Here is a 25,957-nt window from a genome sequence, read left to right as displayed (position 1 = left end):
AAGATATATAGTCCTAGTTATTTTGGGTGAACTAATGTTATATATAAAGTGAGATTCACATCACACAAGTATAGATAGAAATAATGTGTGGTATGGAAAAATAACAAATAACTTACAAAGTGAATAATCCACAGATGAATAATTGAGAGTTGACTTGATATCAGGTCCAGTATCAGAGCTGACTTGATATCAATGACTATAGAGAGTGAATTCTCTTTTCTTTATAAAATATTAATTTTTGATAAATTGCATGCTTTTTAAAAATGTCTGGTCAAAATTTAATTCATTTAATTAAGCTAAGTGTTTTGAGAATTAATAAAAATGAAAAGGCTGGGCGTGGTGGCTCATGCTTGTAATCCCAGCACTTTGGAAGGCCAAGGCAGGCAGATCATCTGAGGTCAGGAGTTTGAGACCAGCCTGGCCAACATGGTGAAATCCTGGCTCTACTAAAAATACAAAAAGTAGCTGGGCATGATGGTGGGCACCTGTAATCCCAGCTACTCAGGAGGCTGAGGCAGGAGGATCGCTTCAACCCAGGAAGCAGAGATTGCAGTGAGCTGAGATTGTGCCACTGTACTCCAGCCAGGGTAATAAGAGCGAAACTCTGAAAAAAAAAAAAAAAAAAAAAGACAGAAAAAAAGAAAGAAAGAAGAAAAGGAAGGAAGGAAGGAAGGGAGGGAGGGAGGGAGGGAGGGAGGGAGGGAGGAAGGAAGGAAGGAAGGAAGGAAGGAAGGAAGGAAGGAAGGAAGGAAGGAAAATAAATGTTTAAGAAGTTACTGCCTGTAATCCTAGCACTTTGGGAGGCCAAGACAGGCAGATCACGAGGTCAGGGATTTGAGACCACTCTGGCCAATATGGTGAAGCCTTGTCTCTACCAAAAATACAAAAATTAGCTGAGTGTGGTGGCATGCGCCTATAGTCCCAGCTACTCGGGAGGCTGAGGCAGGAGAATCACTTGAACCTGGGAGGCAGAGGTTGTAGTGAGCCTGGACTGCATCACTGCACCCCAGCCTGGGCGATGGAGCAAGACTCCATCTCAAAAAAAAAAAAAAAGTTACTAAAAGAAAAAAATGTATCATAATTGAACTAAACTATATAATCCCCAAATAATCCTCTGGTATATTTTTTAAATTTCTGCAGTTGTTTTAAATAAATGTGTATTTTAACTCCCTCATATTGAAAGGAATTTTATAAGCATGAAATACTCACCTAAAAGTGCATTTTTTCCATGATCATCCGGTAGAAATCGCTTGTCCACAGCACAAACTAGGATGTGTTCAGGCAGATTGGGAGACTTGGCCCCCACCAGGAGGAATCCTGCTGGGATGTCAATTTGTTCCATACACAGTGATACTAAACGCAAATCCTTTCCTGCTTGACAAAAACCTAAAAACCAGTTTTAAAAAAAAGGACACAGTGAAATGTTTAGTGAGATTATATCTTCTTATCACTCATTTGGAGAGTAGATTTACTTGTGGGAATCACTATTAAACACTAAATTAAAGTCCCTATATCTCTTTACTCCAACCAGAAGACAAATCTATCAAGTGTGGCCTTCTGAACAAAGCTGAAAAGACACTGAAAGGAAATATTACCCTCTGCTTCACTCCAAAGTGACGACTTCGTATTTTCTTTTTTCTTTTTTTTTTTTTTTTTTTTTTTTGAGACAGAGTCTCGCCCTGCTGCCCAGGCTGGAGTGCAATGGTGGGATCTCAGCTCACTGCAACCTCCGCCTCCCAGGTTCAAGCGATTCTCCTGCCTCAGCCTCCCAAGTAGCTGAGATTACAGGCACGCACCACCACACCCAGCTAATCTTTTTTTTTTTTTTGTATTTTTAGTAGAGATGGAGTTTCACCATGTTGGCCAGGCTGGTTTCGAACTCTTGACCTCGTGATCCACCCACCTTGCCCTCCCAAAGTGCTGGGATTACAGGCGTGAGTCTGGTCCACAAGTGAGGCAATGATAAATACATAACAAACTTTGAAAACCATGCAGTTTGTATGTGCATGTAATAGGGTTATTTTACTTCCAATGCAAATTCACTTCTCTAGATGGGGATAGAGTCAGAATAGATACTCTTTATTTCACAGAGGAAGAGACTGAAGTTCAGAATTTTGTGGCTCCTAGATGAACGGGCCAAAACTGTTACATTTCACTTTTTACCATGATATGACATGACAAGTTGCGACAAAATCTTATATAACCACTTTGTATATCATAATGTATTCTATGAATTCATCTGTTCATCATTTATAAAACAAACATTTACAACAAATGCTGTCCGAGACCAGGAGATACAGAATTGAACAAAATATGTCTTCCTCCAAGAACTCACATTGCAGTTAACTGGAAGAATGTATAAGGCACCAAGAATCACAGACAGTGTTACAGGGAACAGCTACAGTTCTGCTGCAAATCTTCTGGGGAATGATTCTGTCTGTACTCTAATCATGTGACTTCCTCAGGGAGTTGTGACACTTCAAACTGATGTGGAGCTAGGACCTGATCCAGCTGGGCCACTTTGATAGCCCAACTTTCTGGCCATAGTTGATTGGTCCAAGGGTAGACGCATGACATAAACAGGGCCCATCAAAGCCTGTTCCCTAGAAAATCTGAACATGGAGCCAAGGAGAGCATGGCTCAGTCTGCTTAGTGCCAGCCCTGTTCCTTGACCTGAGAGGGAACTCCGTCACCATGGGCAGGAGGCTGAAAGATTGTTCTGGAGGTGTCTGAATCCCTGAGCCTGCTGTATCTGCCTTTCCCAAGGTTTGGCCATGAAACCTTTTCTTTGGAACTCTTTCAGTCATGTCTTCATTTTACCTAAGCCATTTTCAGTTGGGTTTCTGTCATTTGCAACCAAGAGAGGCTGAATGAAAGTATAATAAATGCTATTTCAGGCCAGGTGCAGTGGCTCACACCTATAATCCCAGCACTTTGGGAGGCTGAGGTGGGCGTATCACTTGAGGTTGGGGTTCAAGACCAGCCTGGTCCACATGGTGAAACCCTGTCTCTATTAAAAATACAAAAAAAAAGCCAGGTGCGGTGGCTCACACTTGTAATCCCAGCACTTTGGGAGGCAGAAGCGGGTGGATCATGAGGTCAGGAGATGGAGGCCATCTTGGCTAACATGGTAAAACCCCATCTCTACTAAAAATACAAAAAATTAGCCAGTTGTGGTGGCGGGCACCTGTAGAGACAGAGCTTGTAGTGAGCCCAGATCGTGCCACTGCACTCCAGCCTGGGCGATAGAGTGAGACTCTGTCTCAAAAAATAAACAAACAACAACAACAACAACAACAAAGAATTAGCCGGGCATGGTGGCACATGCATGTAATCCCAGTTACTTGGGAGGCCGAGGCAGGAGAATCACTTGAACCAGGGAGGCAGAGGTTGCAGTGAGCCGAGATCGCATCATTGCACTCCAGTCTGGGCAACAGTGTGAAACTTGCTCTCAAGAACAGGAAATGCTATTTTCCTGTTTCCATTTTCTGAAAATGCTATTTCAGAAAATTCTGGAAGCAAGGAGGACACCTACCTTTCCATACACAAACCCTAGGAAAGCACCATTATCATTGCCCAATACAAAATAGGGAAAAACCATGCTAGATTCTCCTAGCATCAATTCATGTTATGATTTTAACCAAGTGTCAAAAATCATTGAATGCCATCAGTTACTGGCATGAGAAATAAAAAAGAAAACACCATCAAAACATTGGATGAGGCCAGGTGCAGTGGCTCACGCCTGTAATCCCAGCACTCTCGGAGGCCCAGGAGGGCAGATCGCTTGGGTCCAGGAGTTCAAAACCAGTCTGGGCAACATGGTAAAATCTCATCTCTACAAAAAAAATACAAAAATTAGTCGGGCCTGGCGGTGAGCACTTGTAATCCCAGCTACCTGGGCAGTTAAGATGGGAGCATCCCTTGACCCAGGGAGGCAGAGGTTGCAGTGAAGCCAGGATTGTGCCATTGTACTCCAGCCTGGGCAACAGAGCAAGACCCTGTCTAAATTTTTTTTTTAAAGAAAAAAAATTAAAATTAAAATTGAAAGAAAAATATGAAGTGGTGGGGCATATTAAATTTACCATATAGTTTGGGTCATCAAACCTCAAAAACAAGCCTAATAGAAGTGGGAAAAGACAGTAGAAGAATAAAATTATCAAGACTACAGAGCTCAATCATTTCAAGCTTATAGAACCCTTTTTAACATTAACAAAAGTGAATTTAAGCTCTAAAAGTCAATTTAACTCTAAAAATTCATGAATTAAGAAAAAATACAAAAACTTATGAATTCTTCAGCAATTTTAAATGAATCTGCATTTGTTCAAAATATCATTTATATTGATCTGGAAAATAGTCATTAAATATGTGGGTCATATTACTTAGTTTACAAACATTTTTTGAAGCCTATTTGATACATGGAACCCATAGGAAAATAAAATTGCTGTGCCCACCCACCTCTATTAAGGAACAGGCTCACAGGTTTGGAAGTTGGGAATTGATGATGATGATGATGGCAGCTAAAACTTACGGAGCACTCGCCATAGCCAGGCACAGTGCTAAATACTGTATAGATTATCTTATTCAGTCCTCTCAACACTCAAGACTGGTACTATCTCCTTTTCATAGATGGAGAAACTGAGGCTCATAAAGGTTAGGAAACTTGTCCAAGGTTACACAAAGAGTTCTGTAATGCTCAGGATGTAAGACAGAGGAAGTCTGCCACAGTGAAAACAGACAAAAAGCACACTATTTAACTTGGCAAAAGAGAAGCTAAGAACAATTACAATACAGTGCTAAAACTGTGATGGGTGAACACAGACTTTTTCATCAAATTCTAAAATACTAAATCTAGGAGTCATATTAAAGTACCAAAAGGAACGCTAATTTATTTTAATCAAATAAGTTACTAATTTGCATATAGACAGTAAACCTAGGTTTACAGACATAAACCTAGTTTATGATTGGCCTATTAATGGACAGCAGGATGCTTGGGGAGCTATCTCTGTCACTGAGAAGTAGTAATACAATCTTTCTACAATGTTGACTCACTCTGTATTAGAAAAAGTATACCAGATGGAACCACAAGTCTGTATCAATTTGCAAATTATGTTATATGGAACCTCAAGATCATCTAATAAAGCATTTCTCAATATAAGTGGTGAAGTCCCAGGGATTCATAAAAAATGTTCCAAGATACTTGGGAATAGTAAGTGAAATTTAAATAGACATCATTATCAATTTCTAAAAATGAACAAATAATTAGTGTAAGTATCCTACTTTTAAAACAGAATGTTTAGGCCGGGCGCGGTGGCTCAAGCCTGTAATCCCAGCACTTTGGGAGGCCGAGGCGGGTGGATCACAAGGTCAGGAGATCGAGACTATCCTGGCTAACATGGTGAAACCCCGTCTCTATTAAAAATACAAAAACCTAGCCGGGCGCGGTAGCGGGCGCCTGTAGTCCCAGCTACTCGGGAGGCTGAGGCGGGAGAATGGCGTGAACCCGGGGGGCGGAGCTTGCAGTGAGCCGAGATCGCGCCACTGCACTCCAGCCTGGGAGACACAGTGAGACTCCGTCTCAAAAAAAAAAAAAAAAAATAAAATAAAATAAAACAGAATGTTCTAAGGGCCTTTCATCTAACACATGTAGGGTTAATGGAAACCAGCTGAGTGAGCTCACAATTCACTCAGTCAAACCCCATATCATTGTGTGGTTTTGACTATACAAGTTCAGATTGTTTTCATTTTCAGTCATATGTACTGACATATTCTTTAACTTATACACAGAACAGGCTGTTGGTTAAAGATGGGAAGCTCAGGAAACTTTCTGTGTTAATAACACAAAAAAAGAAATTTTATAAATGTGCCTTAATTTGCTTTTTGGGGGAACATATTTTCAGGGAAACTGTACTTTTAAAAGCTCTTTGGTAGATACAAAAGTTAAATTCATTCACCACACTCACTCAACAAATTAAAAGATTGTATAAAATGAAGCAATATGTTTTTCCAGGACATCAAAAAACAAATGTTAAAAAGGTAAAAATTTAGCGATTATAATCCAATTTGGCTTTTAATACATGAGGAAGAAAACACTGCCTCTTTCAACTCTATCAGCAGTTACCTACAAACAGCAGCCTACAACTTTTCCATCACATAGAACAAAAATGCAAAAATTATAAACTACTATACCCTTTAACCGTAAAATGTAGAATTTCCAAAATTTAGGCATTAAAAGTAGATTTTGACTTTTTTTAATGCTGTAAAACATTTAAATACATTTAGCTCCTCTCATCCTCCTCAAAACAAATATTTTATTTTTTTTGTTTGTTTGTTTGTTTTTGGTTTTTTTTTTCTGAGACAGAGTCTCGCTCTGTTGCCCAGGCCGGAGTGCAGTGGCCGGATCTCAGCTCACTGCAAGCTCCGCCTCCCATGTTTACACCATTCTCCTGCCTCAGCCTCCCGAGTAGCTGGGACTACAGGCGCCCGCCACCTCGCCTGGCTAGTTTTTTGTATTTTTTAGTAGAGATGGGGTTTCACCGTGTTAGCCAGGATGGTCTCGATCTCCTGACCTCGTGATCCGCCCGTCTCGGCCTCCCAAAGTGCTGGGATTACAGGCTTGAGCCACCGCGCCCGGCCTATAGTTTATTTTTAAATTTGTCAACAAAACATGCTTTTTCTTACACAACAAATTTAAAGTAAGTTAATCAGTAATTATTGAATAGCAAATGTAGATAATCTTTCTTGTACAGCATGAATATCAAACAGTATATTAATAAACTGACCTAGGTAGGCAGGATGCAGTGGCTCATGCCTGTAATCCCAACACGTTGGGAAGCTGAGGTGAGTGGATCACCTGAGGTCAGGAGTTTGAGTCCAGCCTGGCCAACACGGCAAAACCCTGTCTCTACTAAAAATACAAACATTAGTTGGGCGTGGTGGCATGGACCTGTAGTCCCAGCTACTCGGGAGGCTGAGGCAGGAGAACTGCTTGAACCCAGGAGGCAGTGAGCCGAGATTTGCACCATTACACTCCAGCCTGGGCAACAAGAGTGAAACTCTGTCTCAAAATAAATAAATAAATAATAAATAAATAAATAAACAAACCAATCTAAAATAAATACTATTTAAAATCAAGTCCTTATCACATGCTGTGTAATGACAGAATTAGTTTTTAAATATCTGCATTCAAAAGATTACACATTATTATAGGAGACATTTGTGAGTCAAAGATTGAGGAACACAGATCTGTTCTAATCTCTTTGATATGTAAATGAAAGAAGGGCCCCAAGAGACTAAGAAAGTGGCCCAAGGCCAAATACTCAGCCACCAGAAACAGTAGATAGAGAACCCAGGTCTCTTAACTCCAAATTAACTGCTCCTTCGACCTCATTAACACCTCCCTGACTCATATACAGTCATTCATCACTTAACCACATGGATGCATTCTAAGAGGCGATTTTGTTGTGTGAACATCATAGCGTGTACTTTCACACACCCAGATGGTAGAGCCTACCACACATGTAGGCTAGATGGTATAGCCTATTGCCCCTAGGCTACAAACCTGGATAGCATCCTATTGTACTGAGTACTATTGGCAGTTGTAACACAATGGTTAAGTATTTGTGTATCTAAACATATGTAAACATAGAAAAGGCACAGCGAAAATATGATATAAAAGATAAAAAAATAACACACCTGTACAAGGCACTTAAAACAGAGCTTGCAGGACTGGAAGTTGCTCTGGGTGAGTCAGTGAGTGAGTAATGAGTGAATGTGAAGGCCTAGGACATTACTGTACACTTTATAAACACTGTACCCTTAGGCTACACAAAATTTACTAAAATTATTTTTCTTCAATAATAAATTAACCTTAGCTTACTGTAACTTTTTAACTTTATAACCTTTTTAACTTCTAAAAATATTTTTATTCATAGTAACACTTAAAACACAAACACATTGTATAGCTGTATAAAAACATTTTCTTTCTTGTATCATTATTCTATAAAGCTTTTTTGTATTACTTTTTTTTTTTTAACTTTTTAAACTTTTTTGTTGGCCAGGCATAGTGGCTCGCGCCTGTAATCCCAGCACTTTGGGAGGCCAAGGCGGGTGGACCACAAGGTCAAGAGATCGAGACCATCCTGGCCAACATGGTGAAACCCCAGCTCCACTAAAATTACAAAAACTAGCTGGGCATGGTGGTGGGCGCCTGTAGTCCCAGCTACTCAGGAGGCTGAGGCAGGAGAATCACTTGAACCCAGGAGGCGGAGATCGCAGTGAGCTGAGATTGTGCCACTGCACTCCAGTCTGGCGACAGAGCGAGACTCCGTCTCAAAAACAAAACAAAACAAAACAAAACAAAACAAAAAACAACAACAAAAAAACTTTTTTGTTAAAAACTGAGGCACAAACACAGACATTAGCCTAGGCCTACACAGGGTCAGAATCATCAAGATCAGTGTCTTCCACCTCCGTATCTTGTCCCACTGGAAGGTCTTTAGGGCAATAACATGCTTGGAGGGTCATCTCCTATGATAATAACGCCATCTTCCGGAATACCTCCAGAAGGACCTGCCTGAGGCTGTTTCACAGTAAACTTTTTTTTTTTTTTTTAAATAAGTAGCAGGAGTACACACTGAAATAACACAGTCATTTATTACCTAATATCATGTGGTATACCTAATTGCATGTGCTATACTTTTATATGACTGGCAGTGCAGTAGGTTTCTTTACGTCAGCAACACCACAAACACATGAGTGATGCACTGCACTACTTTACAATAGCTACAATGTCATCAGGCAACAGACATTTTTCAGCTTTGGAACCAACCAACGTCATATATGCAGTCAGTCATTGACCGAAACGGTGTTATTTGGCACATGACTGTATACTGTTTTGCCCTCCTCTAGTCTGATGGAGAACTCTCCTATAACTTCTTCCTTATCTACTTTTGCTGGGTCCTATCACTTGCCTTCCCTGTGGCCTTTTGAGATTGATTTCCGAGTATCATTTGATACACCAGCTCCTGCCGGCCATTGACTGTGTCGGCATTCACCTATTTCATCCTTGCTAATGAGTCCTTAAAATTAAAGTTTTGACAAGCTGCAAAAGTAATCCATGCTCACAGACTGACATTTCTGTTGAGATTTCTCAAGCAATACATTGCAAAAGGGAGACTGACGGGGAAAAGTTACAATTTTGTTTCTGGGCTAAAGAGGGATAGAGTAGAGAAGGCACAGTTAGTGTGGAGAAGGCCTGAGGAAAGCAGGATTTTCTAGGGAAGAGAGATTATTTCAGAGCAATTTCTGTGGCAAAATGAAAACCACACAATCCACACAAATAGTTTTCCAATCTTTGAGGGTTTTCCCACTTATGATATGAGGACACCTAGAGGTGAAAGCAATAATTATTAAACAATTACTGTATTCTATGAGAGGTGTATTTCTAGCCTCCTTCACCTAAAAAAAAAAAAAAAAAAAAGTCAAGAGGTACCTCTGCCAATGAAAAGAGAAAATGTCCTATTTGATGGAAAAAAAAAAAACAAACCCACACCATAATGATGGGGGTTTGTAACAGTGGTACGAGAACCAACTGAGAGCTCCCAATGTCCAAAACTGAACAATTTGAGCAACAAAATAAGTTAGTATTAGATTATAAACATAAAATAAATGTAGGCATTTATGGCCATAATGACATAAATAAATGAATGAACCCATCAATAAATGGGAGAGAACAGATGAATTCCCATGCAGTAGAATTTCAAATAATTTACATAGTCTGCCCTCAAGGATGTGGAGTGTAACTCCCTGCTCCTTAAGTGTGATCTGGGGATTCCTTACACAGTATGCAGTGGAAGGAGAGTGGAGATAACACTCCTTCAGCCCCTCAGCCAGGTGACCAAAGTTAACAGCAATAGTGATAAATCATGTTGATAGTATGTACCCTTGAAATAATATGTAAAAATTTAAGGAATATGATAAAAATTGACCCCTGTGATCTTCCTCCCCAGATCCCATAACCCCAATCTCATAAGGAGAAAAACATCAAATGAATTCCAACAGGGGGATCTCCTACAAATATGCCTAATACTCCCCATTTGACCATTTGGTCAAGGTCATCAAAAACAAGGAAAGTCTGAGAAACTGTCATAGTCAAAAGGCACCTAAGGAGACATAGCAATTAAATCTGATGCCATATCCTGGATGGGACACTGAAACAGGAAAAAAATATTAGGAAAAAGCCAAGGAACTCAAATAAACTGTGGACTTTAGTTGTTATTAAAATTAATAAAAAAGTATCAATATTGGTTCATTAATTGTAGCAAACGTACTATACTAACATATTAATAATAGGGCAAACTGTGTGAGGATATATAGAAACTACTATTTTCTTAATTTTCACAAATTTAAAGCTGTTCTTCAAAAATAAAATAAAATAGTCCTATTTTATCTTTTACCACATAGCTATTTGCCAACACAAGCCATACAGGCTATTTAATTAAGAAGAGACTAGGAAAGAAAGGCACAGCAGGGCTGAGTCTAGAAAACAGGGTCCAGAAGAAATCAACTCAAGGTCAAAAATGCTCATTAAGTCAAGCAAAAGTTTATGAATTCAGTCTGTAGTTATTCTAAGAATAAGTTCGCCTGCCAAGGGTCTGGTCTATTGCTGTAAAGTATATATCTATTTACTGTTTCCTCCAAATCCTCATTGCTTGGATTCAGATCAGCTAATGATATACAAAATACAGCATCAGGGATCACTATGACAATAAAAACATTATGCAAAGAGCAATATTTAATTTAGCTTTTTCAGATGGAAAATAAGCTGCATACGTCTGTAAAAAAGAGTGGAGAGCTAAAAACAAAATCTATGAAATATTCTATCTCAAGACTTATAGGATCCCAATATCCAGTGTGACAGGTATCCGGTGTGACAGGTAGTTCCACTACAAGAAATATGTCTGATTACTAGTCTAATAAACATCAAATGTTAAATCTCAATTAAAACCTTAAACTAAATGAAAAACAAAACAAAACCTTAGGACTCCACAACAGCGTAATTCTGAATTACATCTAAATAATTCTAAGGGACCGATGTGATCTTTCTTTTAGAGGCTATAAGAAGATCTGGTTAAGAGTATCCTAAGGAAGACTCTAAGCCTGTTTATAGTCTACAAGCAAAGAAACATAAGTTAGTGATAACGGGCATACAAATAATTTATTTGACAAATCTGCCCTTGAAATAATTTCACTTTCTGAAGACAACACTGAAATGTTGCTCTAAAACCAAGCCTCTTGCAGAGCAAACGATTTTAATTTTTTTAAAAAGGAATAATAGTAGATAGGTCTTCTTTATAAACTTCATCTGCAATTCTTTAAGAAAACAGCTGAAGATTTCACTTCACAGAAACAGATTTGCATTCTCCAATTATCTCCAACTTGAAGGTTACAGAGTAAACTAAAAGGGGGCAAAGGGAAAAGTTTACAGAAACAGCTATAAACACAAGCTAAAGTAATCAAAGCAGTATTTGGAGGCCTAAAATTTGGTTGTCCTTAACTCTGGACAATCAACTGCCTCCCAGCAGGGTAGGAACCTACACTATTCCAATAATTTACATAAGAAATTAGCAACCAAAATTTACATCTGAATGGTAAACCCCAGCAGCCCATCAGGTGTTAAGTATTTGCTTATCTAAATTGCCTCTAAAAATAGCTTTACCTTTCTTTGAGCCTTAAGTAAATAGAGGATTTCCCATGAAGGGAAGGTGGTATGCTTAAATAAGTCCAGGCAGTATATTGCCCTATTTCATTGCCATTTTCGTAAGGAAAATTTCAGAAATTTCAGAACTGTTCTCCCTTTGAGTAAGAGGGCTCTTAGAACTATCTTAAAATGAGTCCAATTGAAAGAGCTACTGGCCAGGCGCGGTGGCTCACGCCTGTAATCCCAGTGCTTTGGGAGGCCGAGGCAGGCGGATCACAAGGTCAGGAGATCAAGACCATCCTAACTAACACGGTGAAACCCTGTCTCTACTAAAAATACATAAAAAAGTAACCAGGCATGGTGGCGGACGCCTGCAGTCCCAGCTACTCGGGAGGCTGAGGCAGGAGAATGGCGTGAACCTGGGAGGTGGAGCTTGCAGTGAGCCGAGATCACACCACTGCACTCCAGCCTGGGTGACAGAGCAAGACTCCGTCAAAAAAAAAAAAAAAGAGCTACTGGCCGGGCACAGTGGCTCACGCCTGTAATCACAACACTTTGGAAGCCGAGGAGGGTGGATCATGAGGTCACGAGCTCAAGACCAGCCTGGTCAAAATCGTGAAACCTCGTCTCTACTAAAAATACAAAAATTAGCCGGGCCTGGTGGTGGGCGCCTGTTATCCCAGCAACTTGGGAGGCTGGGGCAGAGAACTGCTTGAACCCGGGAGGTGGAGGCTGCGGTGAGCTGAGGTCGTGCCACTGCACTCCACCCTGGGCCACAGAGTGAGACTCCATCTCCAAAAAAAAAAGCTGTCTATGCCTTCCCCCAAGGTGAATTAAAAGGGGAAAAAAATGGACATTAATCATAAGAACCAAAAGTAGCTGATATAGGAATCTAAGTGTAGGACTAGTGTTTTTGAATTGTCTTGGAATCTAAATCTTGAACTTGAGTGAGACAGTTAAAAAAAAAACTACACCTCCTTTATCTTTAAAATAATATTACCCTTCCCATATACTCTCATATTTTCACGTTCTAAAGTTTAAGAAATACTGGCTATCTCTAGATCACTGAGTTGATTATACCTTGGTGGGCAGTAAACAGCTCTCCATACCTGCTTATAAATAACACCAGTGCCAGATACCCTACAAGGCAAACTAAAAACATACCTAGGGCACAGGAAAAGTGGAAACCTCTCTCCCATTTTTTGGTATAAAATTAGATACTTGAAAGTTATCCTCTAAAGATTTTACTCTATGTAACTCTCACACATAACAAGATTCTCAATGGGAATCCAACAACGTTTTAAGTACTATTTCACCTTCCAGTTTGTTACCTGATAAACGAGTTGACAGCTCAATTAAATAAAAGGCATGAAGATGGATGTAAAGCAAGTAAGAAGAAACATAATGCTAGTCACCTCCTACACCTTCACAGGCTTAAAGCCTGTATTATGTCAATAATGAATAAATCCATATATATTAAGTTTGAGCAATCATAAACAAATTCATAAGGAATAATGTGCTACAGGCAGGGCCGTAGTACTAATCGCTAGAGGCCATCTTTAGTGAATTGGGCACGTAGAAGCTCCCAGGAGAATTACTCAGGTTTCCTCATCTCCTAGGTAGGGGATTTTGACTCCTTTACTATTTATCACATTGTCAAAAAAAAAAAAAAAAAAAAAAAAGTCAAGAGAAAATAAAACTCCCAAGCAGGGCTTTCTGGCTTTCCATATTTGAAGCTCTAGTTTTTCTCTAATTATTTGCACTTTAGGCTTTGTAAGAGGAATGTTCTGAAATTATATCCCTTTTCTTCTCCTTCCATTTCCCCCACTCCAAAATGTTCATGCACTGAAATCATCCTAGGTCCAAGTCATTCTGGGTAGAAGAACAATACTCTGGATAATCTGGACAAAGTATTATTCACGAATTAATTAGGCCGGGATGATCAGAAAATAGCATAGTAAACTATTAAATGGAGGGAAGAGAGTGTAATTTAAGTTATGATATCACCAAAACCATGAAATACTGGAAATGCTTTATACTAGGATTTTCTTACAAAGTGTGAAGGTTTAGTGGAAGAGGAGGCTGACCCTAATAAATAAAAAGGGATTATCAAAATATACACATTTTAATCCTCTATAAATTTTTACATTTATAATATGTATAAAATATTTTAATCCTCTGTATTGGATGAGTGTTTAAAATAAATGTAAAAAGTAAATATGAAATATCTAATATCTCTCTGATTGTCTGCAGGGCAGGGGTGGAATAGAAAGAAGTATGAAGAGGGAACACTAAAAACTGTCCTAAAATAGTAGCATTCTTGCAGAAAGTACTTGGAATACTGGAAAAGCCTTGACCTGGCTTTGCAAAGGCAGGTCAAGAATTGCAAAGGCAATTCTAAACAGACCATCTCAGGGAAGTCAACAACTGTGAATTTCAGTCTCTTTATCTATAAGATGAGATGATAATACTTGTCTTTCTTACAGACATCTGTTGTGAAGTCACAGGAGATAATGTGAATGAGAGCATAATCATTTCTCATTCCTCTCCATGCCATAATTACTAGTTTCCAGCCTTGAGCACCGCATGTAATAATTAGAAATATGTCAGACAATATTAGAGAGAAAATAGCAAAAAGAAAACAAAACTGAAACCCACCATCTGTAGTGCAAGATCCTTCTGGGGCAGGTTTTTGTGAATAGGGAATTGGTGGACTGTTTGAATCAGACATTTCTTCATCGTCTTCATCGTCTTCCATTTCATTAACTGTTAGATTGTTAGAAAAATCCAGACTTCCATTTTGAGTGTAGCGGTTTACCAAATCTTTGTCCAGATCCTCCACCTTGGGTTTCACATCTGGATAAACAAATAAATCATAGCAGATTTAACAAAAACATACTTATGGAAAAATGCACAGTTCTGAAAGACATAATTGAAGAAAAGAAGTCTAGCATTTTCTAACATTTAGCCAATTTATCTCAGAGGTCCCAAGATTTGGAATCCCCACTTCTAAAACAAGAATCCCACTTTTTAAAAAAGGAGTCCAGTGACCGGGCGCGGTGGCTCACGCCTGTAATCCCAGCACTTTGAAAGGCTGAGGCGGGCAGATCACAAGGTCAGGAGTTCAAGACCTGCCTGACCAACATGGTGAAACCCTGTCTCCAATAAAAATACAAAAAAATTAGCCAGGCCTGGTGGCGTGTGCCTGTAGTCCCAGCTACTCAGGAGGCTGAGGCAGGAGAGTCACTTGAACCCAGGAGGCGGAGGTTGCAGTGAGCCAAGATCACACCACTGCACTCCAGCCTGGGCGACAGATGGAGACTTCATCTAAAAAAAAAAGAAAGAAAGAAAGAAAGAATCCAGAAATACGTATGATTGAGAAACTTACCTGCAGATGAGAAAGGATGCTGGTCAGGGTCCAGGTACAGCTGGGAAAATATTGGCCGCGGTACCACACTACTACATCTGAGTGAGGCTTCTATGGAGTTGTGGAGAGCTTCCTCAAATCGAGCAGATTTCAGTTGCCCAGCATACGAATTCCCCATGATCTACACCTACCCATCCCCAACAAAAAGAAGAAAGGATAAAATCGATATAATTAGAGGTTCTATGTCTCAAAGCACAGGTAGAGCTAATATAAACTATGTCCATATATCTTGTTAAGATGTGAAATATATGAACTACCCAGATATCTTAAGACAGCTTGTGTAAGTTACTTATCATATCACATGTGCTTTTTGTCTTCACAGCCCAAACCCAACTCAAAAAGCCCCTTTAAGGGATTTTGTATCTATAACAGTAATAAATGCTTAAGTCAAGGCTCTCCAACCAGTAAATCAAGACTGACCTGTCAATCATGAATCCCAACCTGGTTAACAGTGTAGCCATGACACCTTTATAGGAGGCTACTATAACTCCCTAGAAACTCTATCAGTGGTTTCAAAGTAAGTAATGAATTTTTTCTTTACAAAGATCTATTACTCCAGATGGGGGAAAAAGCCTCTCTTCTGGAAAAAAAAATGAAAGCTTTATGGTTATATATTTAATTAAATTTCTGAAAGCAAGACTTGAGCCTTTTCAACTCGAATAATTCATTTATGTATTACTAGTATTTGAAAAACTCTGTGGTTTCTTTTGCTTCATCTGAAGTACAATCTTATTTGGGACGCTTCACGAAAGTATATAGCAAAAAGCTTCGAAGCCATGACCTTTACTTCTCATCACTAATATTTATATAATACTACAGTACTTGCTGGTTATAAAAATTTCCATGTATAGGCTGGGCATAGTGGCTCACACCTGTAATCCCAGCACTTCGGGAGGCCGCAGCGGGTGGATCATGAGGTCAGGAGATTGAGACCAGTCTGGCTAACATGGTGAAACCCCGTCTCCACTAAAAATACAAAAATTAGCCAGGCATGGTGGCATGGGCCTGTAGTCCCAGCTACTCAGGAAGCTGAGGCAGGAGAATCACTTGAACCCAGGAGGCGGAGGTTGCAGTGAGCCAAGATTGTGCCACTGCACTCCAGCCTGGGCGACAAGAGCGAAACTGTCTCAAAAAAAAAAAAAAAATTCCATTCATAACAATAACAACAACAACAATTTACTGGGTGCTAATTAGTGGCTAGACTAATGATACTCAAAGGGTCCTGGGTAGGGTGGGGGGCAAGATCCTACCCTTTCAATGGTCCATGAAGTCAAAACTATTTTTTTTTTTAATTTTTTTTGAGACACAGTGTCTCTTACTCTATTACCCAGGCTGGAGTGCAGTGGCACAGTCTTGTCTCACTGCAACCTCCGCCTCCCAGGTTCAAGCAACTCTCCTCAGCCTCCCAAGTAGCTGGGACTACAGGCACACGGCAGCACACCAGGCTAATTTTCGTATTTTTAGTAGAGATGCAGTTTCCCCATGTTGGCCAGGCTAGTCTTGAACTCCTGACCTCAAGTGATCCACCTGCCCGGGCTTCCCAAAGTGCTGGGATTATAGGCATGAGCCACCACACCGAGCCAAAACTATTTCAAACTATTTAAACAAATTTTTTTTTGTTCAAAGCTGGTAGGTAAGACTTGTAGGAGCTGGTTCGGCTGTTCAACAGTGCTCTCAAGAACAGAGCTCTTCCTGTCATACTGCTCCATCACCCTGAATGTGTTGACTTTTACTCTCGATCTTGTCCCCAAATAGCTGTGACAAACCAAGGCATCATGTCTACATTCCAAATAATCAAAAGGGCAAAAGGCCTTCTTTTTAGAAACCTTGGTCTTTTTATTTGGAATGGAATGCCACTTCCCAGCAAACTTTTCCTTGAATCTCTGGCTAGAAATGGGTCAGCTGTCCATTCCTGAGCATATCATCAAACTATTACTTGGATATTATTTGTCTTTTTCACTCTGATTCACTCATATAGGTACGTGGAGTTTTCCAGAATCTGCAGGATGTGTGATATTACAACTGGTTGAATGCGGAAGCACATAAGCTACTCACTAACTTGTCTTTGGCAAATACAATTATTTTTCATAAAATATGCTATCTCTGTTCATATATAGTGGGGTTTTATTATAATTTCTAAAAGTAATATATATTTGTAAAAATTTTCAGTTTTAATTTTTAATAAACAAAAACTATGGGGTCCTCAATAATCTTTTTTTTTTTTTTTTTTTTTTTGAGATGGAGTCTCACTCTGTCACCTCGTCTGGAGTACAGTGGTGCAATCTCAGTTTACTGCAATCTCTGTCGCCTGGGTTCAAGCAATTCTCCTGCCTCAGCCTCCTGAGTAGCTGGGATTACAGGCGCCTGCCACTGTGCCTGGCTAATTACTGTATTTTTAGTAGAGACAGGGTTTCACCATCTCGGCCAGGCTGGTCTTGAACTCCTGACCTCGTGATCCACCTGCCTCGGCCTCCCAAAGTGCTGGGATTACAGGCTTGAGCCACCACACCTGGTCAATAATCTTTAACAGTATAAATGGGTACTAATACTAACAGTCTGAGAACTATTGGGCTAGATAGTCTACTAAGCACTTTATAAAAATGGCTGTATTTAATCCTCAGTATTCTGAAGAAGGTATGACTTCTTTCCACTTCACAGATTAAAAAACAAAACCAAAAACCAAAACCTGAAGACACGAAGTGACCAGTTCACTACCATTCAACTAACAAGGGATAGAGCCAGGACTCAGGATCCAGCCATGTGATGACAAAGCCTGCACTCTTACTGTACAGCCTCACCTTGGATAAATCTCATTTCAAGACAGGTAATTTTGAGAATATCTCAGGCCCCCCCTCTATCAAAGAGAGGGATAGAATTTAAAATTTATCTGGAATGCCAACTCTGATTAACTCCCTGGAGAGAGTCCCTGGAGGACTGGTTGAGAAGAACCCTGAGGATGCATCTGTGTTCATCAGGAAAGGGTGCCAACACCCAGTGTGCCCACTCATGAGCCCAGAAGAGGTGATGCATGGGAATCCACAACTCTATCTCAAGTTTCCCAGACTCACACACTAAAGCTCTGTGGAGGATGTCGGTGCCCCTGAGCTACTTTTACATAGCAAACAAGACTTCTGATATGATTCGTGGTGGCAGTGAGTAGCATGCAGTGATTTCCATCAGAGTGGCTGGGTTTGTCAAAGTTTTATTAGAGATTCCTATGATTTGGAGAAAAAGCCGGGGTCCTATTTTGGCAACTTTTCTCATATAGGTAATAAAACCAAAATGCCATGAATTTAAATTATCAGGTTTCTTTTAACAAAAAGATTATACTCAAAATGTACAATACCCAATTACAAGTTGCATATGTATATAAAATACCCAATTAAAAGATGAAGAAATAGAAGAAAATCAACAAAGTCTGTCAACTGAAATGTTCCTGAAACACCAAGTTTTAGACCAGGCTCCTAAGACTCCCCACCAATACAACACAAACATTAAAATCTTTTTTTTTTTTTTTTTTTTTTTTTTTTTTTTTTTTTTGAGACAGAGTCTTGCTTTGTCACCCAGGCTGGAGTACAGTGGCATGATCTCCACTCACTGAAAGCTCCGCCTCCCGGGTTCCTGCCACTCTCCTGCCTCAGCCTCCCGAGTAGCTGGGACTACAGGCGCCCGCCACCACGCCCAGCTAATTTTTTTTTTTTATATTTTTAGTAGAGATGGGGTTTCACTATGTTGGCCAGGATGGTCTCGAACTCCTGACCTTGTGATCCGCCCGCCTCAGCCTCCCAAAGTGCTGGGATTACAGGTGTGAGCCACAGTGCCCGGCAACATTAAAAATTTTTAAAGTTCAAAAGTAATTTACTTTTCAGCAGCACCACACGTGATCAAAACAGGGTAGAGGTTGGAGGAGAAATAGGTTGTGCCACTAGTTTATGCATCTAAGTCGAAATCCAACAACCATTTCACCTTTCTTCTTTGCTAAAGAGAGAAAAGGACCAGGAACTAGCACAGAGTTAACCATGGGATTGCTTATCTGTGAACAATGAAATAACTTGAAATATGAACTTTCAGCCTTTTTCTAGAGCACCAAATGTCTGGAAATATTGCCGCCTCTTAATCTATTACCACTCCAACAAGTTATCTTCCTTTCATCATTGAAAATCTTGAAAACCTCTCAGTGTGGTGGCTCATGCCTGTAATCTCAGTGCTTTGGGAGGCCAAGGTGGGCGTATGACCTGAGGTTGGGAGTTTGAGACCAGCCTGACCAACATGGAGAAACTCCCTCTCTACTAAAAATACAAAATTAGCCAGGTGTGGTGGCACCTGCCTGTAATCCCAGCTACTTGGGAGGCTGAGGCAGGAGAATTGCTTGAACACAGGAGGCGGAGGTTGCAGTGAGCCAAGATCGCGCCATTGCACTCCAGCCTGGCAAGAAGACTGAAACTCCTTTCAGAAAAAAAAAGAAAAGAAAATCTAGAAAACGTACATTCTCCAACAGGTCTTTTTAGTTTAATTTTTTAAAGTACTCAGTTATATAGGGAGGATCACATAATCTCAATCTCTTCAACTTATAGTTTAAGGAGTAATATGACAGAATATATATAAACGACAGATAAATATCACACTGAATAAAAATATTAAATCCGGTTGGGCCTGGTGGCTCATGCCTGAAATCCCAGCACTTTGGAAGGCTGAGGAGGGAGGATCACTTGAGCTCAGGAGTTGGAAGTTGCAGTGAGCTATGATTGTGCCACTGCATTCCAGCCTGGGTGACAGAGCAAGATCCTGTCCCTAAAAAAAAAAAAAAAAAGAAAAGAAAAAAAACCTAAATTAATTTTAAAATGGGAAATGGAGTTTCACCATTATAGAAGACATACACAATCCCACAAGAGCATTAGCAATACTCAGATGAAGACAACGGGAAGTATCTATTCCCTGCTGAAACTTGGTAGAATAAAAGCTGACTCTATTCCAAATAAAAACACAACAGGGCATTTAAAAAATGATAATGGTGGCTAGGTGCAGAGGCTCACGCCTGTAATCCCACACTTTGGGAGGCCGAGGCAGGCGGATCACCTGAGGTCAAGAGTTTGAGACAGCCTGGCCAACATGGCGAAACCCTGCCTCTACTAAAAATACAAAAAATTAACCAGGCATGGTGGCGTGCTCCTGTAGTCCCAGCTATTCTGAAGGCTGAGGCAGGAGAAGCTCCTGAGGTTGCAGTGAGCTAAGATGGCACCACTTCACTCCAGCCTGGGCAACACAGCAAGACTCCATCTCAAAAAATAAAATAAAATAAAATAAAAAATAAACATAAAAATAAATAAATAATGGTAATATAAAGAATTACATAACTGACCTCAGACTTCCTTAGTGCTGACTATGGAGTTCTGCCCTTGATATCCCAATGCTACCCAAAGAAGGTTGGAGTTCAAAGGACATCTGTGTAATATATTCTAAATGTCATATGCCATGGTATTCAGGGTCACTGAAATTGTTGGCATTATCCACCAGTCTCCGTTTCCTCTAAATCTCAAAGAGCCCCCATGCCTGAGATGGTTTAACACCTGACTGGAAGTCAATGTGAATAAATTTGACTTCAGGCAGAAGATAGAAAGATACTTTTCGAAACTAGTCATTATATCAAATGCAAAAAGAAAGGCGACTTCTAGACAGGCATGGTGGCTTGTGCCTGTAATCCCATCATTTTGGGAGGCTGAGGTAGGATTGCTTGAGACCAGAAGTTTGAGATCAGCAACATAATGATACCTTATCTCTATTTTTTCTTGAGACGGAGTTATATTCTCATTGCCCAGGCTGGAGTACAAGAGTGCGATCTCGGCTCACTGCAACCTCTACCTCCCCGGTTCAAGTGATTCTCCTGCCTCAGCCTCCCGAGTAGCTGGGATTGCAGGTGCCTGCCACCACACATGGCTAATGTTTGTATTTTTAGTAGAGACAGGGTTTCATCATGTTGGTCAGGCTGGTCTCAAACTCCTGACCCCAGGTGATCCACCCACCACCTCAGCTTCCCAAAGTGCTGGGGTTACAGGCGTGAGCCACCGCACATGGCCTATTTTTAGGGGAAAAAAAAAAAGCAAAAACAAAGAAATGAGGGGCCCAAAAAGCTCACGTCACTTCTGTAGATTGTGAGACATAATTATGAAGAAAAAAAAAAGGGCCGGGCGCGGTGGCTCACGCCTGTAATCCCAACACTTTAGGAGGCCAAGGTGGGCAGATCACGAGGTCAGGAGATCGAGACCATCCTGGCTAACACGGTGAAATCCCATCTCTACTAAAAATGGAAAAAAAAATTAGCCGGGCATGGTGGCAGGTGCCTGTAGTCCCAGCTACTCGGGAGGCTGAGGCAGGAGAATGGTGTGAATCCGGGAGGTGGAGCTTGCAGTGAGCTGAGATCCCACCACTGCACTCCAGCCTGAGTGACAGAGCGAGACTCCATCTCAAAAAAAAAAAAAAAAAAAAAAAGACAGAAAGTCACCTTGTGGTTTCCACTATATACTTATGTATTGTATGTATCTGGCTGACATCAAGTTTATAAGACTCCATTACGTTGCTTTTCCATATTTTTTATTGTAAAATTACAAAAGGACAAATTATATTAAATATTTTGTCATAGCACTACAGACCTCTGAGATACGAAAAAGCACTTCTGTGACTTTGAGAAAATGTCTAAGAAAAGGACAGTAAAAAAATATGAGCAAGTCTTTCTGCATCACTAATTCATTGCTCAAAATGCAGACTGGATCAACTACAAACCACCACAACATTGTGGTTTGCAGCCTTTCTGCTCTATCCTTTTCCCTTTTTCCACAGAAAGAAAAATTGCAGAATGGGGATGTGGGTAAAACAGGTAGCCTTTATCTCCGATGACTTTAGGAAGGGGGGCTACAGAGGTTGGAAATAAAAATTTTAAAAAAAAGAGTAGCTTGGGAAACAGCTGCCCACTAATGCTTCCACGCCTCTCCTCAATCCTCTTTTGCCTTTTGAAAATGGAAAAGAGTAGGAATGCACTCTGAGGGACAGTACTCCTTAATCTGTATGTTTTCATTTCCTTTTTGTGAAATATTTCATAGTTAATAATTACTCTATTATTAAAACTGTACTTCTATAGTATTTATTAAGTACATAGCAGAGAGGCCGGGTGCAGTGGCTCTGACCTGTAATCCCAGCACTTTGGGAGGCCGAGGTGGGCAGATCACCTGAGGTCAGGAGCGTGAGACCAGCCTGGCCAACATTGCAAAACCCCGTCTCTACTACAAACACAAAAAATAGCCAGGCACGGTAGCAGGCACCTGTAACCCCAGGTACTAGGGAGATTGAGGCAGGAGAATCACTTGAACCCTGGAGTAGAGGTTGCAGTGAACTGAGATCACGCCACTGCACTCCAGCCTGGGCAACAAGAACAAAACTCTGTCTCAAAAAAAATTTTTTAAAGTATACAGCAGAGAGAGAGAGAAATGCCCTCCTCAGTGATAAAATTTTCCCTTAACTCTCAAATACTTTTTACAATTAAAGCATTGATTTCAGAATATATAGTCTGACTTGTAGTTAAAGTTGTATGTGAAGCACGTGTTACAATGGCAGGCATTACTGGCAGTTAATATAATAGTAGCTGTTGTTATTATTACTAGTAGTAGTGACGGTGGTGGTGGTGGTGGTGGTGCTGGTGATGGTGGTGGTGGTAGTTATTGTCAAAAAATGTGAAAGAAAGCATCCCTTCAACGATTGCAAGAGTACCATGGAGAGCTAACTAAGTGCCGAGCAAGCACTATTATTACTCACATTTTCAAGATAACTGAGGTTTAGAGAAGTTAAGGAACTTGCCTAAGATCAGTTTACAAGGAAATAGGTAAGACAGGGTAGAATCAAATCAGTTTGGCTCACAGGCAGCTCTCTTAGGTGATATCTTTATCACTCAGACCATTAAGCTACTAAACCACTGACCAAGATGGCCCAGTTGGGTAAATGGATACTCCGTAATGTACTACAAAATTGCCGACCGCCAAAGAAAAAAATCAGAAAAGAAAATGTTTGTTTGCTGATGTGGCCTCATCTCTATATATAACAGTTGCAAGACAGGCTGAAAAGGAAATTTTAACTTAAGATACAAGCCTAAGAGTCACAAAGCCAAATAACAATTTTAAAAATCACAACAAAATAACCCTACCTCTCTATTAAAAAACTCCTCACATCAGGGCCAGGCGCGGTGGCTCACGCCTGTAATCCCAGCACTTTGGGAGGCTGAGGTGGGCAAATCACGAGGTCAGAAGTTCGAGACCAGCCTGGCCAAGATGGTGAAACCCGTCTCTACTAAAAATACAAAAATTAGCCGGGCATGATGGTGGGCACCTGTAATCCCAGCTACTCGGAGAAGCTGAGGCAGAAGAATCGCTTGAACCCAGGAGGTGGAGGTTGCAGTGAGCCAAGATCGTGCCACTGCATTCCAGCCTGGGCAACAGAGTGAGACTCTTGTCTCAAAAAAACCAAAACCAAAACCAAACAAAAAACCTCCTAACATCAAAAATTAGCCAAGATTGGTGGCACGTGCCTGTAGTCTCAGCTACTTGGGAGGCTGAGGTGGGAGAAGTGCTTGAGCCCAGGAAGTCGAGGCTGCAGTGAGCCATGATCATGCCACTGTACTCCAGCCTGGCTGACAGAATGAGACCCTGTGTGGAAAAAAAAAAAGAAAAAGAAGAAGAAAAAAAGTTCCCCTTTTGACTAAGTATAAATATATTTTCAAGTATACACTTGGGGTTTTGATAAAAGTTTCTTTTAATACCAACTATCTGGAACAAATAAACATTAATTTTTAAAACTATTTTTACAAAGGAAATGACAAGGAAGAACAAGAAAAACACTGTTTTTTAAAAGATCATGTACAAGCTAAAAGAAAAAGAACTGAATCTAAAACACTAATTTGAGGTTGTGTGATTTTAACAGCAAAGTAAGCTATGGTACAGGTAGATGGGGATGTACATATTCTAAGTAGTAACTCATTTTTTAAAAAGTTTTTAAATAAGTATTTCTAAGCTTTGTCTACTGAAAAATCTGAGAAGCAATAACATTCAATTACTATTAATAAGCACTTTCTATACTCTGATTGTAGTGGCCTAATGCCTTCCACACTGAAAGGAATCAAGCTTTTTCAAGGTATGACCGGTTCCAAGTCTGGGGCAGGGAATATGCAAGATGAGCCTCGAACATCTGAACAAGAAAGCAAAGGTTATCAAGAACTAATAAGGCCGGGTGCAGTGGCTCACACTTGTAATCCCAGCAATTTGGGATGCCAAGGCAGGCAGACGGCTTGAGTCCAGGAGTTTGAGACCAGCCTGGGCAACATGACGAAACCCTGTCTCTACAAAAACAAAAATTAACTGGGCATGTGGTGGTGTGTGCCTGTGGTCCCAGCTACTCAGGAGGCTGAGGCATGAGAATTCTTTGAGCCAGAGAGGTGGAGGCTGCAGTGAACTGTGATTGTGCCACTGCACTCCAGCCTGGGTGACAAGAAAAAAAAAAAAAAAAAAAAAAAAGAACTAATGAAGCACGTTAAAAGACATAGGAGACTGTTTGAAGAGCTCCCATAGGCTAAAGATTAGAGAAACCAAACAAAAAAGAGAATAGATCCAACTGACTGAAGCATATTTAAAATATAAAAATTCACAAATTAATTTTACTACTAAAGGAGAAAAAGCAAGAGCTCCTTTTGGAAAGACAAAAACAGAGCACTACAAGCAGAAAAGAGCAAAGCATTTATTCTCTTCTTTCTGTACTTTGAAAAGAGCAAAGCATTTATTCTGCTCTTTCTGTACTTCAAAAAGAAAAGAGCAAAGCATTTATTCTCCTCTTTCTGTACTGCAAAAAGAAAAGAGCAAAGCATTTATTCTCCTCTTTCTGTACTTTGAAAAGAGCAAAGCATTTATTCTGCTGTTTCTGTACTTCCAAGTAACCAAATAGTCCTGATTATTGAGAGTTTGAATTTTTTTAAAAGAAGAATTCCAGCTAAAAAATGGTCAAAGAGGGCCAAGCACAGTGGCTCACGCTTGTAATCCCAGCACTTTGGGAGGCCGAGGCGGGTGGATCATGAGGTCAGGAGATCGAGACCATCCTCGCTAACACGGTGAAACTCCGTCGGTACTAAAAATACAAAAAATTAGCTAGGCGTGGTGGCAGGCGCCTGCAGTCCCAACTACTCGGGAGGCTGAGGCAGGAGAATCGCATGAACCTGGGACACGGAGGTTGCAGTGAGCCAAGATAGCACCACTGCACTCCAGCCTAGGTGACAAGGGCAAAACTGTCTCAAAAAAAAAAAAAAAGGAGGGGGGCAAGGAATGACAGAATTATAAAATTACCACTTTGTAACCCCTAATGAAAAATTCACGCAGGCAATGGTAGTCAGTGAAACCATGAGACAGAAGGTTGATGGGGAACTTTATAATGGAGAGATCACGCTGTCACCTCCTGAACCCACTGGCTGAGCTTAGCATCACTAAACGTGAGGCAGTGAGATGCTGCGTGCCTTCTTAGTGGAGACGATATGAAGCACACTCACCATCTAGGAAGCATCCCTATCAAAGGGTGTCAAGAATTTAGTCACCCCTCTAGAACAGGGGTGTCCAATCTTTTGCCTTCCCTGGACCACACTGGAAGAAGAAGAAATGCCTTGGGCCACACATAAAATACACTAACACTAACAATAGCTGATGAGAGAGGGAGGGAGGGAGGGAGGGAGGGAGGGAGGGAGGGAGGGAGGGAAGGAAGGAAGGAAGGAAGGAAGGAAGGAAGGAAGGAAGGAAGGAAGGAAGGAAGGAAGG

General features: G+C 40.5%; 1 protein-coding gene across 1 annotated transcript in view; it reads right to left on the bottom strand.

Moving 5' to 3' along the window:
* GREB1L (GREB1 like retinoic acid receptor coactivator) overlaps nt 1–25,957 on the bottom strand; it is a 159,818-nt gene that overhangs the window by 124,173 nt on the left and 9,688 nt on the right. Inside the window, exons 3-5 of the mRNA XM_025365255.1 lie at nt 15,087–15,252; nt 14,357–14,554; nt 1,210–1,386 (exon numbers count right to left, since the gene is read on the bottom strand). Of these exons, the coding sequence (XP_025221040.1) occupies nt 1,210–1,386; nt 14,357–14,554; nt 15,087–15,243 (532 nt within the window). The 5' untranslated portion in view covers nt 15,244–15,252. The remainder of the gene's footprint in view (nt 1–1,209; nt 1,387–14,356; nt 14,555–15,086; nt 15,253–25,957) is intronic.

The sequence above is a fragment of the Theropithecus gelada genome, chromosome 18, assembly GCF_003255815.1.
Source record: "Theropithecus gelada isolate Dixy chromosome 18, Tgel_1.0, whole genome shotgun sequence".
Taxonomy (NCBI): Eukaryota; Metazoa; Chordata; class Mammalia; order Primates; family Cercopithecidae; genus Theropithecus; species Theropithecus gelada.
Note: the sequence above shows the minus strand (reverse complement) of the source record. Positions and strands in the feature narration are given on the sequence as shown.